Source organism: Pteropus medius, unplaced genomic scaffold (genome assembly GCF_902729225.1).
Source record: "Pteropus medius unplaced genomic scaffold, Ma_sr-lr_union100, whole genome shotgun sequence".
Lineage (NCBI taxonomy): Eukaryota > Metazoa > Chordata > Mammalia > Chiroptera > Pteropodidae > Pteropus > Pteropus medius.
Genome location: NW_024351543.1, coordinates 11,370,168 through 11,389,276, shown reverse-complemented (window position 1 = coordinate 11,389,276; position 19,109 = coordinate 11,370,168). Strand labels below are relative to the sequence as shown.

The 19,109-nt window shown below is 34.8% G+C and overlaps 1 protein-coding gene across 26 annotated transcripts in view; it reads right to left on the bottom strand.

Moving 5' to 3' along the window:
• The window catches only part of LRRFIP2 (LRR binding FLII interacting protein 2), a 100,920-nt gene that overhangs the window by 30,537 nt on the left and 51,274 nt on the right, over positions 1-19,109 (bottom strand). For 7 of the 26 annotated variants that reach the window (XM_039843346.1, XM_039843349.1, XM_039843351.1 and 4 more), the window contains 3 exons: positions 5,552-5,596; positions 4,072-4,188; positions 1,437-1,508 (listed from right to left, as the gene is read on the bottom strand). In XM_039843346.1, coding sequence (XP_039699280.1) covers positions 1,437-1,508; positions 4,072-4,188; positions 5,552-5,596 — 234 coding nt within the window. Of the gene's footprint in view, positions 1-1,436; positions 1,509-4,071; positions 4,189-5,551; positions 5,597-11,203; positions 11,294-13,573; positions 13,643-15,805; positions 15,863-16,299; positions 16,348-18,769; positions 18,845-19,109 lie in introns of all 26 variants that reach the window. The other 19 variants (XM_039843334.1, XM_039843335.1, XM_039843337.1 and 16 more) reach the window with 7 other exon arrangements.

Sequence of the window (19,109 nt, the reverse complement as noted above, 5' to 3'; positions counted from 1 at the left end):
AATTCAATTATACGCTGATCATGAATTAAGAAAAAGAATCTTATCTGTTCAAAGCCTCAATAAATTTAATCTGTTTTTTCGTATCTTTCAAAGAATGTAATAAATAGTAAATCTAAAAGGTAAGAAAAAATGTTTTACATAAAATAAAAAGCAAGTAAGAATGTCCCTGAATCACTTGCTTGCTTTCCTGATACATACGTTATATATGAGACTTTTAATATGAGCGTAATTATTTAATGTACTGGATTTGTTCCCTTGATCCAAGATATTTCCAAAAGTTGTAACTCTAAAACCTTAAAAGAGGGATTAAATTCTGAAGATGAGAGCAACAAGACTAAATGAGCACATCAGCGTACTAACTCTGTAATTCTCCTGATGTTTACTGACAACCTCACAATGCCACATCAGCAGCTTCCAGGCCTCCCTCATGGGAACCTTCCATAGCACTTCCCACCCTTTTTGGTCCTGAGTCTTACTTGTAAGTTTCTTATAGACAACAATCACCCACATGAAGGTTTTGGTTGGTAGCTGGGCTACTTCGAATGATACCACAGAGGCTGATGAAAGCCTTGTCCATTTGCTCCGTACTCTGTGCTCTGGGTGTACCCTGAATCACCTTTCTGAATGCCTTGTTTATGCTTTTTTCAGAGTCCTGATACATATATTTCTACTTCAAACAGGGACATGCATGTGTTCAGAGAGACTTTTAGTTTCCTCACATTACGTTTGAACTTCATAAAAAAAAACATGGGGAAGAGCATGATAACCAAGTGCTATTTATAACCAAAATGTCTGCCTCACATGGACACCTGTATTGAAAACTGGTAGTCATACTTGCTCAGTAAAGATAAGACCCATTTAAATTTACCTCCAAAATCTTTAAGGCACTGAATTTGTGTAATCCTTTTTGACCTAGGTTAAAAAATAAGAAGAAAAAGAACAAAAGCCTCATGCTTCAGGGTCCTTCCTCCAGAGGGAATATTTATAATAATGATCTCTTGGATGCTTTTTCCTCTTGCTTTTAATATTGACTGAATTTGGTGACAGAAATAGGCAATACTCTCTTATTTAGCTTAGAAGAATTTTGAGGTCTAATTCACAATAAAAAAATGTTCTTAGAATACTTTTTAGATGTGCGCCCAATTCAATTTTGAATCACTAAGACACAAGGGACATTCAAGTTATTTTACATGATTTAAAAACCGTAAGATGTATGTTATACTGAATATTCCAAAAACTATATACTAAACATTTAAACATAAGCAGAGATACAGAATTCACCTTTCCTATTTGCGTTGCAGGTTAAGCACATGCCTGAAAGACGAACACTGTTAGTAAAGCTATGTGCAGTGGTGTTAATAGAACTCGTGAAGCCACCAGTACCAACACTTCTGCGTACAGAGAGCATGCTTGGACTGCAAAATGGGCCCTGATACCTTTAGTTCTTTAAGCCCTTGCATGTATCTCCCTTCTACATCCTGTATCTGGTCCTTAAGGTCATAGATATCCTGTAGGACATAGGAATGAACCATTGCATAAAACCATACACAAACATATCTTAAGTCTCAAAGGAGTCAGATACAAATGTGAATTGCTTTTATATATTCCAGACTAAAGGTAGAAAAATCAAAGCACACAAACATAACTGCCACTCCCAACCACTAAAAGGGGCAAATAGGTGATAGTAGGGCTAGGGAAGGGATTCGCAGTAATCAAGCTAAAGTGTTAAATATTTTCTCGGCACTAACCCCTGTTGAAACAGCATTTGCAAAAGGGGAGGGGGCTGTATATGGAAAAAAAGCTATATAAATTATAACATTTTTAACACATAATTTTTAAAATTTTATAAATCTTTTAAATAATTCTTAGCATAACGCTTCACCTAGAACTAGTAAAATATGTAGTAAAATAATGATAAGCAGCGAATTTTACTGGCTCATGCAGAAGTTTTTAAAAATGCAATAAAAAGATATGAACAAAGTTGTCTTTCAATAACTTAGTCACTGACCAAAATTAATTTGAGAGAAAGAATGTAAAGGGAGGGAAGTTAAACACAAACATTTTAAACACAATGTCAAATGAGACAGTCTGTCCTGAGAACACCATTTAAATGAGAAAAGCATTTGCTCCAAATATTATCATAATCCTTATAAAAAAATAAAGGTCATATTTTAAGTGGAAAATATTATTTCCCTTGTACCTGACCCTGCTACGTGAGGTCTATCCTGGATGCTTGATTTATGTGGGAATTAACCGCCACAGGGCCCTAAATATAATTCTGCAATTATAGACAGAATCAATTATCCAAGGCCATTATACAGTTTCTGCATTATAGTTCCCCTGTCCCCTTCATTCCTTCCTTGGTAGGTTTGTCTCTTTTATTTATTGATTCATTCAACAGACATTTATCGAGGGCCTATTAGGAGCCAGGTGCTGGGATGTAAAAATCTCATTTTGTTGAAGGTAGTCAAACTCTCAAAGAAGAAATATGAATAAACGGCAAACACAAGCTAAGTCTGAGGCTGGAAGGCCTTGTCCTCCTGCCTTTTGTCACACCAGAAAATAGCACCTAAAGGCAACAGTTTGTCTTATTCAACTTTGTATTCCTAGCACTAATGCCTGGTCCTTAGCAAGAGCTCAATAAATACTGACACCTTCGAAGTGTCGGCCATGCTGACCTGGGCCAGCTCTCCTCCACTGGCACTGCCACTGTTCCAAACCTCTCCACCCTTGCCTAAACCCCATCCCACTTTTACAAGCTGCCCATCTGACAACCAGACTCCTGCTCCTACCCTGACTTCACTCTTACTCAGTCACCACAGGTCCCTGCCTCCTCCTCTACTCTATCAGTGAGACGGGTCCTCCAAATTAGGCTACCCCATGCAACTTAGCCCTGGACATTCCCCTCAGCCACTCAGGCACCTTGCTCTGTCGCCCCTCTCCTTCCCCAACCTTCATGATCTTTCTCTACTGGCTCACTCCAACCAATGAAAAAAATAATCAACTCCATCTTTAAAAAAAAAAAAAAAAATCCTTCTCTTAAACTTCTGTGTCTACTACTGACCAACCAACTTCCTACCCTCTACTATTCTCTTCAGAGCAAGCTTCTTACATTTTCTATCACAGTTTTAACTTGTTCATCTCATCCTCATTGGTCAACCACAGCGTTACTGTTCTCACCTCCAGTGCTTCCTCCAAACTGTGGCCATTCTTTAAGAAAGCAAATCAGAAAGTATCACTCCCCTATTTAATACCCCATGGTTGTCACAGTGAAACTGAATTCCTTTTAGGCTGCCATACAAGATGCTTTGTGATTTGGCCCATCACTGCTCCTCCGGCCTTCTCTGACACCTGCCACTACTCACTTCTCATCCTAACCTCTGACAGCTTTACTATAAAGACGACTTTTTGGTTCTCTGAATGAATATGAAATTTTTATTGCTACCCTTCCTTTTTGGTTCTCTGAATGAATATGAAATTTTTATTGCTACCCTTCCCCCATTGCTCAAGAATAGCAATTCAAATAAATACATTTTGAAAGCCCCTATCTTTCAAATAAAAGGGTTGATAAGAGTGAAGACTCAACTAATGGGTTAAATAAACTTGTCATTACTTAGTTATTTCTGTTACTGCAAATATTATTATTCTTGTCTTATCATGAAAAACTGATAGTTGTATTCAAGCAGCTAAATAATACCATAGTGGCTCAAAAGACCAATGATTCTCAGAGTCTGGTTCCTTGTACATCCGCATATTTTCCATTTAAAATATGGCCCATAATTTCTGAGAAAATTACTTTTATATACATTAAAAAGCTTTTTTGGCATTTTTAAATTAGCAGAACTCATTCCAATATCATCAAAAGTTCAGGAAAGAGAACAGAAAAAAGAATTAACTAATCTCTTTTCAGACTGAAGTCATATTCTTGAAATGTAATAATTTTTTTAAAGAACTCATACTCCTTTTCTCTCTACTATGTCATACTAAATGTTAAATAGTTCTCATATACTCGTATACCACGAAGCAGCCAAAAAACTTTTTTAAAAACTCAAACCAAAAATTTCGGTTTACCCGCAATTCACTTAATGAGGTGTCTGGGTCTATTAAGCTGCTGGTGTCCCCGCTTCCTCGTCTGGAAGAGTTTCCACTTAAAGGGGTTGTTGCCGAGGCAGAATTTCGAGATGAAGGCTAGAGAAAAGAAATATGACACTTCTAAGTCTTGTTTCTTTAAAAATGTTTGCTGCAAAAACTAAAAATGAGGCAGAATGGTGAAGGAGATCTGATATAGTGTGGACCAGCAGTTACCAAATGCAATTTACAGGAAGTTAGGATTGGCTTTTTGGGGGGGATCTGAAAGGCCAGGCCCTATAGGCATAACGTCATTCAATCAAACACTTCACTGGAATCCTGAATTCATAATAACTAAGAAGGAAATAGTTATGTGTAAGAGCTGTTTATTTTCTAAGTTTATCTTTGCCATACTGTAAACACTGGGGTGAGTATTTCAGATTAATTTAAAAACAGTTTTAGAACTTTGTAATTGCTATGCTAATTAGCAGTCCTATTAGCTCCTGAAGCTGCTTTCCTCAGGACCTTTTCTTTTTTTAATCCTTTGTTAATAAAGTTAGAGATACACTTTGCAGCTGAGAGCAACAACACCGGGTATCACTATGGATTTAGACCGCTCTTCCCATAATTAGTTTAAATGGGAGATTATGCTATTGGATTAATAAACGGCATAGATCTGTGCTGTCCAATATAGTAGCCTCTAGTGCTGAGCACTTGAAATGTGGTTAGTCCAAACTGATATTCTTTTTTTTAAGTGTAAAATACACACCAGATTTCAAAGATTTAATGCAAAAAAAAGGTAAAATATCTCAATAACTTTTCATATTATGTTGAAATATTTTGAATATTTGGGTTAAGTAAAACATTATTTAAATTAATTTTGCCTGTTTCTTTTTTTTTTTTTACTCTTTTAATGTAGCTACTAGAAAATTTAAACTTAACATATGTAGATTACATTAGTGGACTGCACTATGTTACTATTGGACAGAAGTGGTATATCTTTTTGGGTACAGCATAAATTTAATCCTGATAATTTCCCTAAGAGGACTTAAAAAATACTTCTAGAAAAAAGTTAGAGACTTTGACAGAAAACAACTTCCAGCAAGGAGTTATTTTACTTCAAAAAATAATTCATCTTAAATTCTTTTAAAAAAAATCTGTTTGTCACCACCATTCCTAAAGACACCTCTGCAGTGTTTAATAGCTTCTTCTCAGGATCAAATTCTAGAGGAATGAAAAGCAAAACAGCAGCCAAAAGCTTAAGAGGTAACCCACTCAGGGAAATAAAATGCAGTGTTTTTTCTCTTCCCAGTGTTTCACATGATTCAACCTCAGAGGAATTTTGGGGGTCAAGGACAGAAAATAGATGAAGAGAGGAAGAGTAGTTCCATCAGTTCAACTGTAGTAAAATAATGAAATAGTGGTAGAAAGTAAGTTTAATTGACCTTGAGAACCTAATTCCCTTAGAACATTATATACTCACTCTTGTGTAATTTTCAGCATACTGTTTGTCAGATTTTTCATCCAACTAGAAAAGAACAGAGATAAAAATCAGGAAAGATGCTTAGGCTGTTGGTTTTTTTTTTTTTTAGGAGAAAAAAGAAGTGATTCATTTGATTTCTCTAAGTTCAACTGATGTTTGGAACCTAAAAGTAAACATACTAAAACTGAACAAAAAGTTGAAATACATAAGATAAAGTGTCAAAAACTTTAATTCTTACCCCAAGGAAGACATGAACTAAGCAAGCTGTCCTTTAGCAAAAGTTTACCACTTTTAGATAGATTTTCTTTTCATGGTATTTGAATACATTAAGGAAAACTATATATAAAACTTGTTTTAGCATTGCAAATGTTAATAAAATAAAAAAAAAAAAAGCTTGTACACATCAACAGGAAAAGTCTGATACAGTTCAAAGCCAAAAAATTTTATTATCTAAACATTATTAGGACACAGGACACAAAGATAAGACTAAGCATACTTGGCCAAAAAAGTTCAGATTAGACTGAAGCATGTTAAATATATCATCAAAAAAATTTTCCCCCACAGCATTAAGGATTCGGTTGTTTGGCACATTTTGTTTTTTGTTTTTAAGTAATAAATGAACAAGTGTCGAAAAAAAGAAAGAAAAAAATGAAACAGCACAAAAGAGAATGAGAAATAAGCCCCTCCCCCTTCCACATCATATCCTGACCTCCAACTCTTATTCCAAGGGCAACCAACTCTCAAGTCTTTAAAAATTTCTAACAATAGTGTTCCAAATACATTCTATATTTTCTTTTGCTCCTTGTCAAGTTTCAGAGATTAGAAAAAGAGCTTCACTCTTCTTCATGGCATTTATCTCTCCCTGACGCCATGATATTAATTTATTTACTGTCTCCTCTCTCTCCCTTTAATGTAAGCTCTACGTTGGCGTTCTTTTCTGTATTCTTAACACCAAATATAGCACCTGGCATATAAAAAAAACTCAAAATTTGTTGGATGAATGCATAAATGAATCATACTCCATCTGTACTGTAGACTGACCTCTATTTTAACAGCTGAATATATCTGATTATCTGGACATACCATAACTGAGTTATCCTATCTTCTGCTGATAGTCTTTAAAATTGTTTGAGTGAGACAGTGTCTCAAGAAGGTCTAGTCCAAAACCCTGACTTTAAAGCTAAGGAAAGATAAATTCAAAGGTGAAAGACTTTGCTGAAGGCTGAACTACATAATGTCAGAGCTGGATCGGATCTCAGTTTTGTGAATTTTGGCCCCAGTATTCATATTGTTTACCTGTATATACTGTCCCAATTATCACTGGGCAGGGAGGAGTCACACAGAGATTTAACTAAATGAAAATATACCCAGATTCCAACTGCTGGATCAATCTTCCTAGCCCAATCTAAAAGAGATTTGAAAAGCTTCCTCAGTTCATTATTAAAACATAAAATGTCATTATTTTTGGCTCTATTCAGTTCACTTCACTTTAATTTCCTTATATTTGAAAGTTTTTCTGCTCTTTTTCATTTCATTACCCATATTTATTAATTCATTTTCTCAGTAAATACCCGTCATTATGAACACTGTATTAGTAATATAAATTATCTTAGACTTTAAACTCTTTTCGCTACTTATTGCTGTAGTACTCTAAAAAGGAATTGATTTTAGTTCACTTTGATTTTTCTAAACCATATGTGAAATGTTTTATAACAATCAGGGAATGAAAATAGTTTTTATATTGGCATTTTGCCATAAAAAGGAATAATCTTTCATTGCATCTATACTAGTAAAATATATTACCTAATATTTAATGTGTTATTCTTCAGAGTGAAAGAAATACTACATCTGAATAAATGTCTTCTTTCCCTGAGTATCTTCCGACTGTCTTCTACTAATGAGTTAAAGAGAAAAACAAACAGCATTCGAAAGCATTCCTCTAGGTCTATCTGAAATCTTGTCTCATTCCCCTCTCAAACAATAACCCCCAAACCCACCCATTTTTTAATAGACAGACAACTTGAAGTAATCTTACATTTCAGAGGCTGCATCACTAGTCCATCGCAATGTTGACTCTACTGCTTTCACTCTCTTCTGACAGATCCCAACTGTCGCAACCCAAACTGATGATGTGCCAAACCTCAGGGATTGTCAAGCCAGCAAAAAATGCCTAGAACAACCATGCCGCAGTCCAATTATTTTGGCTGCAGTGACTTGGCCAGAGACTCTTCAGTTCTCACGTGTCAGCCTTTGTGCTATATGATATGCTGTATTTCATTTAAACAAAAAGCTAGTAGAAACATGGTATTCTAAAAGCCCCAGTCCTCTAACGCCAGGAGGTCTACATTGCTACACTGCAATGACAAGCTAATGTTCAGAATGATGACTTGAAGAGTCTGCCAGATCCTGAAGAGGCTTTTCAAATAGAATAAAATTTAATTATGCTTAATATATTAAGGTATAAAAAAGGGTAAGGTTGGTAAAAGGGTAAAAACCTTCAGCTAAAAGATGAATAAGGTCTGATTATCTAATAGTGATTATAGCTGATTTTTTAAATCGTATATAAACAACATGGAAAAAATGAATATGTGCAAATATGAAAAAGATTATAATATGAAAAATGATTATAAAATGATTATTAGATGATTTTAAGAAATTATTTTTAATTTCATTAGGAAAGATAATGGTATAGCGAAAAATCAGAAAACAAATCTGCATATACTACATGGTTACAATTCAATAAAACAAACAAACTGCAAGAGAAAAATAATGAAAATAAATCATGAAATTGCTAACAAAAAAAGTGGCTAATAAAAAGGTAGATTAAAATTCGGGAAAAAAAAGTAAACGAAACTTTTATTTTCCCCTAGTAAAGCCCTCAGAACTTGCTCATTAATGCTGACAGGGCGTACTAGTCTTAAACAAACAAACAAACAAAGTAAATATTATGCCACTGTATTCTTAAATAAATAGGTAATTTCCCAATCAAGAAAAGGGTATTTTTCCTTGATAGCTGTAGAAAGAAAGTTAGCTAAGAAGCTTGTAATATTTCATATTAGTATTAATGTGCAAAAAAGAGCACGATGGCAAACTTTACTCCAATTTTAATTCTTAAAGTTCAAAAGTAACACTTTCTTAAAGAATTTTAAATTATCGATTAAAACAAAGTCTTAAATATAATTTTTCTCATATTTCAGTGATAAATGTCTTTGCCTTATTTATGTCTGGGACATCTCAAAATGCTTTGCTCTTGACATTATAAATTGCAGATTGTTTCTCTTGCAATCAAAACTTGATCATTTGTTCACTTGGCACATATTCTTCTTAGAACATACCTTGTCAAATCTTTGAAACTTTTGTTTCTTCTTAAAAGAAAGATATTTATTAGTCTCTGATTAAGGGGCCCTTTAACCTTTGTTTCAGCAAATAGCTACTTAGTTTGACAGATAATTTCAAGTATTTATAGTATAGTTTGCTTAATGTAGTCATTAGGTTCTAATCTTTGTTAACTTCTAATTTACATATACTGACTTGATAATGCTATTCAAAAATTCTGGAGGGGAAAAAAAAAAACAGAAAACAGAAGACTTGATTCTCTAACCACAAAAGGAAGGGAACAATTAATTTTAATAATCTTCTATAGCAAAACTGGCTGAGGATTCCATTCAGAAATGGTCAAATTATTAACAATCAGTAAAACTAAAGTTAGCACACTTACATTCTTTTCCTTTACTCTAGCCTGACCTATATGACAGAAAGGAAAACAATGCAGAAGACACGAGGCTAGAGCAACTATAAATACTGTATAGTGAATCTTCCCAAATCAGGGCCTGGCACCCTTTGTCAGCTCCTCCTACCTCAGAAGTTATAAACTAGCTAACTGTACACATATATTTGATCCACAATGGGGAAGCCAGAAAGTGTCTTTTAATTTTTGAACTTGTGATTTTAAAATCAGGATATTGCATATAAAAATGCAGATTTCCAGCTTATCTTTTTAAAAAAGTGTGTGTGTGAGGAGAAATCTTACCAACGTCAAGTCCATTTTTTATTTGTCTGTAATGAGCTGAATTATAGTATAACCTTTAAAAGAAATATCATTAGAGAAAAATTTGATCTAGAGAGGGGACCTGCGAATATTTTATGCTTCACCAAGAGGCAAAATTAAGACTATTATATAGAATCTTAGATAACCATTTTTAAACATAAAAGGCAAAATATACTGAAACTTTTTGAATGGAAACAGTATTTTAGGTGTGGCAATGAAAAAATAAATATACACACACACACAATTAGTTCACAGGCTGTAAAATAACAGGGAGCTTTCCAGATTTGTCAACCTGCTCTAGAGAATCTTTTGTTTATGTACTAAGGTATACAGCCGATGATATACATATAGGCTATGTATATTGTGTGTATGTATATCAAATCATCATGTTATATACCTTAAAAACATATAATTTTTTAAAAAACGTCAATAAATACAAATAACTACCTGGGAAAAGAAAAGTTGTTTTTGAGAAGCTGAAGAAAATTATTTTTATAATTGTCAATCTTTTCACTTCTGTGTAGTTACTAAAATAAATTGCCAAGAAATATAAGGAGAACATAATTACTAATTCAGACATCACATATTAGAGGCTAACAGAATTCAAAGTTTTTAAGAGAGAAAAGTATACATAATAAATTAAAATTAATTGTTTATATCTATGAAAAAACAAGGTACTAAGCAAATTACAGAAGAAACACTATTTCGGAGAAAAGACTTTGGAGCTCATCTTCTAACTCTGCATGCAGAGAGACTCCTTGATCTGACCCAGGGAGAGATGGGACTGTGGCATGGCCAGGTTTGAGAACCAACAATCTGAATTCTTACGGACCATACTTAAAATTGCTTTCTAGGATTAAAATCATTCAGAAATAGCTATTTAAATATAACCAGTGATGTGCTAAATATAAATATCTCTCCATTAAAAAACTATCTAACTTTCCTGTTAAGAAACACCGCCTCTCATCGGCTTCAAAGTGCTTGATAATCAGGACAACCTTGGTCCATGGGTAAAAAACAACAGCAATTCCAGCCACAAAGAGGACATGTCACAGAGAGAAAATGAGGCTGGCAGATGTTCAACCTTCAAAGTCTAACTAGAATCTTATAGATTTGCCAAAACAAAAAGGGAACAAAATTTTTAAGATCGGGAATATCTAAATATGGTCTAGGTATTAGATGATTTTAAGAAATTATTTTTAATTTCATTAGGAAAGATAATGGTATAGGGAGCATGAACAAACTCTCATAGATCCATACTGAACTATTTATTGGGAAATAACATGATGTATGGGATTTGCTTTAAAATAATTAAGAGGAAAAAAGGGAGTGCAAGGGGAAGAAATAAATGAAATTTGCAAAATATTATAATTGCTGCAGCTGCTGATGGGCTCTATGGGGGAAATTTCCATAGGAAAAAAGTTTATTTAAAAATCAGAATATATCAATATATACATTCTAAAACAAAATTACTATTTTATGCTCCTATGTTTAAATAAATACTTCCTAGGCAGTAAATTAAGTTCCTGATTTTAAAATAGCTAATGTATTAGCTGTTAGTCACAAGCCTGATACAACATAACCACCCCATGCAATACACTCACACTGGTCAAATCTGGGATACTGACATCATCCACCTCAGAGACAACGCTGCCCCTCCGATTGGAGCGGCTAAAATAATCAGCGGCAGAAACCTTTGTCAGAAAAAAATGAGATGATTTAAATTAAGAAAAGAGAGCAGAAAAAGATAAGAACATTGGCATATAGGAGGAAAATTTTTTTTGGTATGTGATAAAGTATCATGAAATGAAAGAACTGAATAGCAATTAAGCTACTCAAAAAAGTTTTAAAAAATGTGAAGGGATTCAGAAATGAAATCACAGCTCTCTCAGATAAGCTGTTATTCATCCTAACTAGAGTTCCACAGAGATCATTTACTGCCTGAGGGCCAGCAAAGTCTCCTATGTTTAATACATGCATTGTCCCCACCAAGAGGGTTTCTAAGATAATATATACCTACAGCGCCTACTACTTTTCACAAAGTTTATCATTCATTTTAGCTACCAATTCTGTTAAGCATATACATGCTGAATGCAGAATTATTTGCTGGGTATTTACTGGACCTATTACCCAATTTCCACAGTTCCCTCTTTTTTAAATTCCTCAATATCAGGAACTGTAGAACAGAAAAATCAAAGAACTATGTTGGACTCTTTCTGGTTCCCCAAACATACCCAGTCTTCCCAGCTTAAGACTTTGGCAGTGGCCTAAAAGCTCTGCTCCCAGCTCCTCAAGTACCTGGCTCCTCACATTTCAAGTGTCAGCTCAAAGGTCATGTCCCTTGAGAAACCTTCCCTAACCACCTCATCCAAATGGACACACACACCCCCCTCAATGTTGACTAGCTTATCACCTGCTTTTTCTCTTCACAGTCCCAGGGTTACTTTCTTTTTGTTCCTTTCTTTACTAGTTTATTTTCTACTTTTTTCACTGGAGATGAGCTCCATGAAGTCAGAAATCTGGTCTGTCTGGTTTACCACATTACTTCTAGCACTTAACAAAGTGCCTTGCATATAATAGGTACTCCATAAACGTTTGTTGAATTAATAAATAATGGACATTTTTACCTCACTCATCCACAATTCTTTACTTCAGCTCTTCTTTACTTCAGCTCTGATTACCTTGCTTAAAAACTCTTCCCTTCCAGGAAGGGAATCTGAAAGCCCATCCACAGAGACGAGACTTAAAACTATAAAGTTTTGCTAAGGGCTAATACGATCAAGCAATAGTATTTTTACTGACAGTGACAGTAATACAACTTATATTTACACATATCTAGGATTTTATTGGTACCTGTTTCAGAATTTTGATAGTTATTTTCTATATAGTAATTCATTTACTCCACATATTAAGCCTACCTACAAAGATAGTAATACTTCCATTGTAAAAATAAAGAAACTGCCATTAACAGACTAACTAACGGGTTGTAGAAGCGGTTCGAGCTCAGGCACCGTGACTTTAAAGTCCCTGCCTTTCCAAGATGCTTTCATGATAGTGGCTTGTTCTTTCTCTTTCAGCTATGGGTATGAGCATTCGTTGGCTTGCCAATGGGTCACAACTGCCTTACTTAAATCATTGGCTTTCGGGGCAACAACTCTCACAAACACTTGGTGCTCGCTCCTCTTCTCTATGAAACGTCGGGTTGACAATCTTTCACAAAACATGACTTGTATTAAAAAGCCTTCTATTTTTCTTAAAGGAATTGTAGCCTCCAAGTTATTGGGCTCTTTGTTTTGGCTCTGAGCTGACACACCATCCTTACCAATGTAATTTTCAAATCAGTTCTTAAATATAGCAAAAATGTTATTGGCTCTCTGTAACGTTTCCAGCTTCATCAAAAGAATAACCTGAAATTATATAATTTGTATTCTAACATAGCTATTAGTTGCCTCTACAATTATTACTCCAGTTGAATTCTAAGACCAGAATTTTCAAATTTTGCCATTGGAAACTCTGAAAATATTCACGTCTTAAAAGATGTATAAGCAATGGTTAAACTTAAATACACAACAAAGAAAGCAACTAATAACATGACTTATAACCCATAGTTATAAGTTTTACACAATGTGGGAGCCTTAATTTTGCTTAAAATGTTTTGTTTTTGGTGAATTGTGCACATAAACATATGTGGGTAAAACAGCAACAAAAAATAAAAAGTGAAAATCTTTCCAATACACAATGACTAGCACACAAGAGGTGTGAAGATGCAAGTTATTAATGAAAGCTTACACAGACCACTGAGAATATATTTCCTCGAGAACACATTTTGAAGGCTAATTATTCCTATAAGTTAAATGTGAGAAAAATACTCGTTTTGCCAAATGCAAATTTCACTTTCCTGTAGATTTGAAATGATCACACAGTGCTGCCATTTTAAAACGCATTTCACGTGTTTGCATGCAAACCACGCTCACCACACTCTCCCTTCGCCCATGACTGGAACGACCAGAAGACGCAATGCTTGCAGTGTCATCATCGATAAACTATAGATATTAAAAGCAGATAATGAAAAAAAATTCAATATCACTACAGGTGTAACATGACTGTAAGCATATTAGGTAAGGTTTGGGAAACATGCAAATATACTACAGAAGTATTATAATTGGCACTGTCTGTTGCACATCATTAAATACAAAAGATGTTTCAAGATATGATGACCTATCATTAAAAATCAAAAGATATTTCCAAAAAGCACAAAGAATAAAATAGTACTTTAATCTTTTAAGTTAAATTAAAGAAAAAGGGGCAGGAGCATGAGTAAACCAGCCAAAACTAGCTAGGGATTTCATGTTTAAACCTCTAGGCTCTTTGGAATCCTATTAGGGGTTAATAAATATATTTACTGTTTCCGTTAGGGAGAGAAAATAAAAGGATATTTTAAAGTGAACTAATATAAGTCAAAGACAGAAATTCCTACCAGCAAGGACACTGAAATGATGATTCTTATTTTCCTTTATTCATTCCTATGCAACTAGTGGAGATATTTCTAACATCGCCCTACAGTTTTCTTCCTGTTTCACCAGCAGTAAAAGACTCATCTTCAGTACATGTAGGTTACCTCCATTCTGACATCACTAAGAAACCATTCTGGCATCACTAAGATAATAACTCTGAACCCCACTTGCAAATGAAAGAGCATCCAGCCAGGAAACAAGGACAAGATTCTACACTTGACTGAAAATATATCGCAACAATTTTGTTTGCAAAGGCCATTATACTTGGGACATTAAAAATGCTACCAGGCTCGAGACCTGCCAAGTGGAATTTTATTACCGAGTGGATTAAAAGTAAACTTCCTCCTAAGGTGAAAAAGCTGTTACCTCCTTAAACATCTCTGAGTAATTATTTGTTAACTATAAGAGTGGCATCCTTGAGAAGTGCCACTTGGAAATGGCAGGAGGACTGAGGCAAACATATATGTAAAAGAAAGCCCACATAGCTTACCTGTCCCACGCCACAAAGTAAAACGTGTTGACTATTTATTAAGAAACTGTTTTAATAACTTCTCTAATTTTGACTTCATCAAGAATACCAAGGTAGCTCCTAAAGTCATAATTTCCTATTGGAATTATAAATTAGCAGTCTTTTTTGGTGGGCAGTATGGCAATATACATCATAATTTAAATGTACATACTCTTTGATCCCCCCATTTCATGATTAGCAATTCACCTTGAAGATCTACTCATATAATTACACAAAAATATACTTGTATAAGAATGTTCATTGTATGAGTGTGTCTGTAGTAGCAAAAATCTGATAATCTCAATGTCCACCATTAGGGGAGTGATCTTTGAAATGTACAGCACATGAACTAATGGAATAACTTATAGCCATTAAAAAGAAAGTGCAGACATAAACTATCTCCAAGAGGCATTTAGTGGAAAAAGTAAGGGGCACGGTTTACTTTTCAAAAATCTTTTAAATGTCAAAGAATGAAATAAATCCTTATGTATTAATACAAAAATATACTTTAACAAGTGAGGAACAGTATGTGCGAGTCCATATACATACTGTTCAAATAAAGGACATTCACATATGTCCTGTGAAAAAAATGCTCAAGTAGAGGCTTCCCTCAAAAAATGGAAATGGGAGAAATGGTCAGGAGACTTTTACTTTGGACTTTCCTTAAACTAATATTACTTTTATAAATTAAACATAATTTAATACTCCAGAAAGATTAGGTGATTAGAATTGTCCCTGTTTTGTCTTTTATGTAACAATTTTTAAAAGTTGATTGGTTTTATTCTTCTTCCACTCCACTTGGAAGAGCTGGCAAACAAGTGAAATGGCTCACTGCAGGAAACAGAGATGGCACGGAGAAACACAAGGTAGCCAACTCATACACTGAATCGTGACCACTGAAGAGACAAGAAGTTCCACACGAATGACAATTACATATAAACTTTTAAAAAATTCTAATGATATCGGTTCCAGACTCATTTAAGAAATTACATGCTAATTCATATTCATACAGAAACCACTAATTAGGACAAATTAGTACTCTGAGTTTGTGTACTTAAAGAAAATGATAATCCATGCACAAGAGAGTGAAACACACCACATTCTCAATATTCTAAACTGTGAGTACAGATTAATGAAACAACCAAAAGTTTCCATAAAGCATGCGAAGAGACTAGACTGCTCACCACAGGACTGCTTCGGGCTGAACTTGTCCTTGATGAGTAATAACTATATTCAGATGGCTATAAAGTTTCCAAGAAAAAAAGTTTTACAATAATGATCAGCTCTTTGTCCTGCTGGGAATATATTAGTGACCTTGGATCTAACATGCCCCTGGCTCCCAGGGTCAAGGTAACTGTGACTCCCTAGCCTAAAATTCTACCTCACTCCCACCCTCAAGCCCATGGCAGGAAGAAAAAGAGAGGAAGTAGATGCCCTGAGAAGGACTACTCTCTTCCTGAACAAGAAAAGAGGTTCCTCTATTTATACTCCCTCGTATTTTAAGCCATGAGTTCCAGCATGCATTTTCTCACAGTTTGGGTGAGTCACTATTGGCTAGCTGATGGATCACAGCTTGTAGAGTATTACAGGTCAGATGAAATGACTTTTTCAAATTTCTTAGTAAACTGTGCCCACCTACACATCACCCTCCTCACCATCTCCCCCTGGGTAGACTTACAGTTCGAGAACCATAAGGGTTATATAATCCACCATCATACAATGATACCTAAAGAACAAAGGAAATACCATTTATCTATTCAGCATCAAAGTTATTTTGAGAATGTTATAACTTCTTTGCAGTATTCAGTTCCAAAAAAGTTTTGACGAGTGGTATAAGTGAACAGCCTCCCAAGGTAAAGTTTCTAAAGGTGATAACACTCATTTATATGCATAAGTTCATATATCAGTCTCCTTAAAACTTCAAACTCACGCTTCATTTAAAAAGCACGTTACAGCAGTTCCTTTAATTATCATGTTATCGAACTAGGAGAACTAACATTTATGAATTTATTATCTCAAAAGAGGAAATGGAGCAGGAAAGTTAAGTGAAATAGAAAGCATTTTGCCCGCTGTCACAATAGAATTAAGTTACAAAGCCTCAGGTTCCCAGTCTACTTGAACAGACCATGACACAACAAACGACAGCTTGAAAGCAACCAACTTATAACTTGCACATTACAAAGAGCTATTGTTCTGCTTTCTAGTCAGCTTGCTTTACTACAGCTTAGTATTAATGTGGCCGAGGCCACAGCTGTCCCAAATAAAAATATGACATCCTGACCACAGACAAGCCATCTCACAAAAGTATGCAAGCGTAGTGGGACTCATGCGAAATCTATCTTCTTTATAGGAAACCAATTCTAAGCAAGGGCCTACCAACAGCCAGCAGTATCTACCGCCATGAAGAGAATATGCTCATTTTTACTCCCCTAAAGTTTTGTATTTTAAGCAAAAGCCACACACTCTGCAGTACACATAGTACTAAAGCTATGTGTTCTTGACGATTTTGGAGGGAAGTTGTCAAGCCAGAGTCAGCACCATGACAGTGGCCCCACCAGGAGTACACGTGCTGGAAGAGGAAAATACAAACCAGACTGGTGCTTCTCAGCAGACCAGAATTTGCAGTAGGTAAGGCCTATGAAAAAAGCACATGATTTAACCCAAAGGAAGGCCACTGGTAGTTTTGAAGGCAACATATTTCTCAGAAAGTACTAACCCTGTTACTCTTAGATGTTGCCAGAGGGTCACTGTAGAGGGAAGAAGACTGCTAAGAAAGAAAAACAAAACAATGAAACGAGAGAGAAAGAGAGAGAGAGAGGGAGGGAGAGAGGGAGGGAGGGACTGAAGGTGGGAGGGAGAGAATGAGAATAAGAATAAGAAAAAATATGAATTGATCTCACCGTCATGAGGTCAGAAGACTTATGTTTATTTTATACTCCAAAATTCATTAGCAATTCCTGAGTGCTTAAAGTACTTAAGTTACACATGAAGTGAGAGAAACTTAATCATTAGAAATCTTTTCAAATACCAATTTTAAGGGATAAGAAAGAAAAACACTTGGAATAGTTTTCTATACATTATTCACGTTCTATTGGTCTTTGAACATTAATGTTAGGAGATGGGACGGCAACCTAAGAAAACACTCAGGAAAAGAGGGCCATGGCACAGGGAGTGTGGCCAACTGTGGCCACATCCCAGTCACCAGCAGCTCTTGTGATATTTTCAATGATCTCACGTCAAATTCCAAATGGCCTTAGCCTGATTATTGGGGACCCAAATAAGTAAGCACTAAGTTATCACTGTAAACACTCTTTTCCATGTGTCTGGAAAAGAACAGAAAAACCTGTATTTCCAAACAAGTATGGACAAAGTACCTTGTTTAATCAGGTAGAACGTACTGGTCACAATGAATCCATGCACTACCGAGGCACACCATTTTTTAAAAAGGAATTAAATCTTTTTTTCCTGACATCATTTGAAGACACACTTTTCAATTCCTTTTTACCAGGCTTAATCAGACACAGAAAATAATAAGAGTATCTAATTGTGTGCGTAGGTTTTGACAACCGAATTATTTTAAGTGTACTGTGTGCTATATTTAATGCATTTTAAATGTATGATGTGCCAGATGCCTTGAAAAAAACAAAGGTTTTAACATTGGGCAAATAATTACATTCTTCTCATTCCACTTACAGTTTAATTTTTCACATGTAAGGTTTTATTAAAAGGGCATACACATAATGTGTACTGATGCCTGTAATTATTCTGAAATGCACCCCCCAAAAAAGATGGATTGATGGATGCATAGAGGGACAGATAGATAATTAATAAATGAAACACAGTAAAATGTTAATTGTAGAATCTAAGTGATAGGTACTGGGTGGTTACTAAGCAATTCTTTTAATTTTTTTGTATGTTAAAAATTTTTTGTCAGAAAAAATTTTTTTAGTGGTACTCACAAATATGGTAATTCAATAGTTTCCACTGTTTAAATTTACTCACATGGAGTATATGAATTCAGTTACCACAAACTAGTATAGTCTAACCAGTCATTCACAGATTAGTTCTAACTATTCAAAATGCAAAATAGGACATTAGAAATGTGTTAAAGTTGGATAAAACAGGAAGCCAAAAAACTCTAGACAAACCCGAGTGTAGTAGGCAGAGGTGGGTTTGCTATGTCTAAGACTGCTATAGCTTCTCTGGTCAAAGTAGAGGCCACTCTGCAAGAAGCAAAATCAAACACATTTTTCTTAGGTTAAAAATGGTTAACCTAACAGCACACAAAGGCAAAATCTGAACACACAAAAGCAAGATCTGAGATTGCAAAACCCCTTGTCCCCACAAACAATGACTTCAGAGCATTAAGTAGTACTGAATAAAAATCAAAATAATAATTTCAATCTCTCAAAAAAAGATTAATATTTAAAGTTAACTGTTTTCAAAGAAATTACTTTTTTTTTTTTTTTTTACTTTAAAAACAAGAAT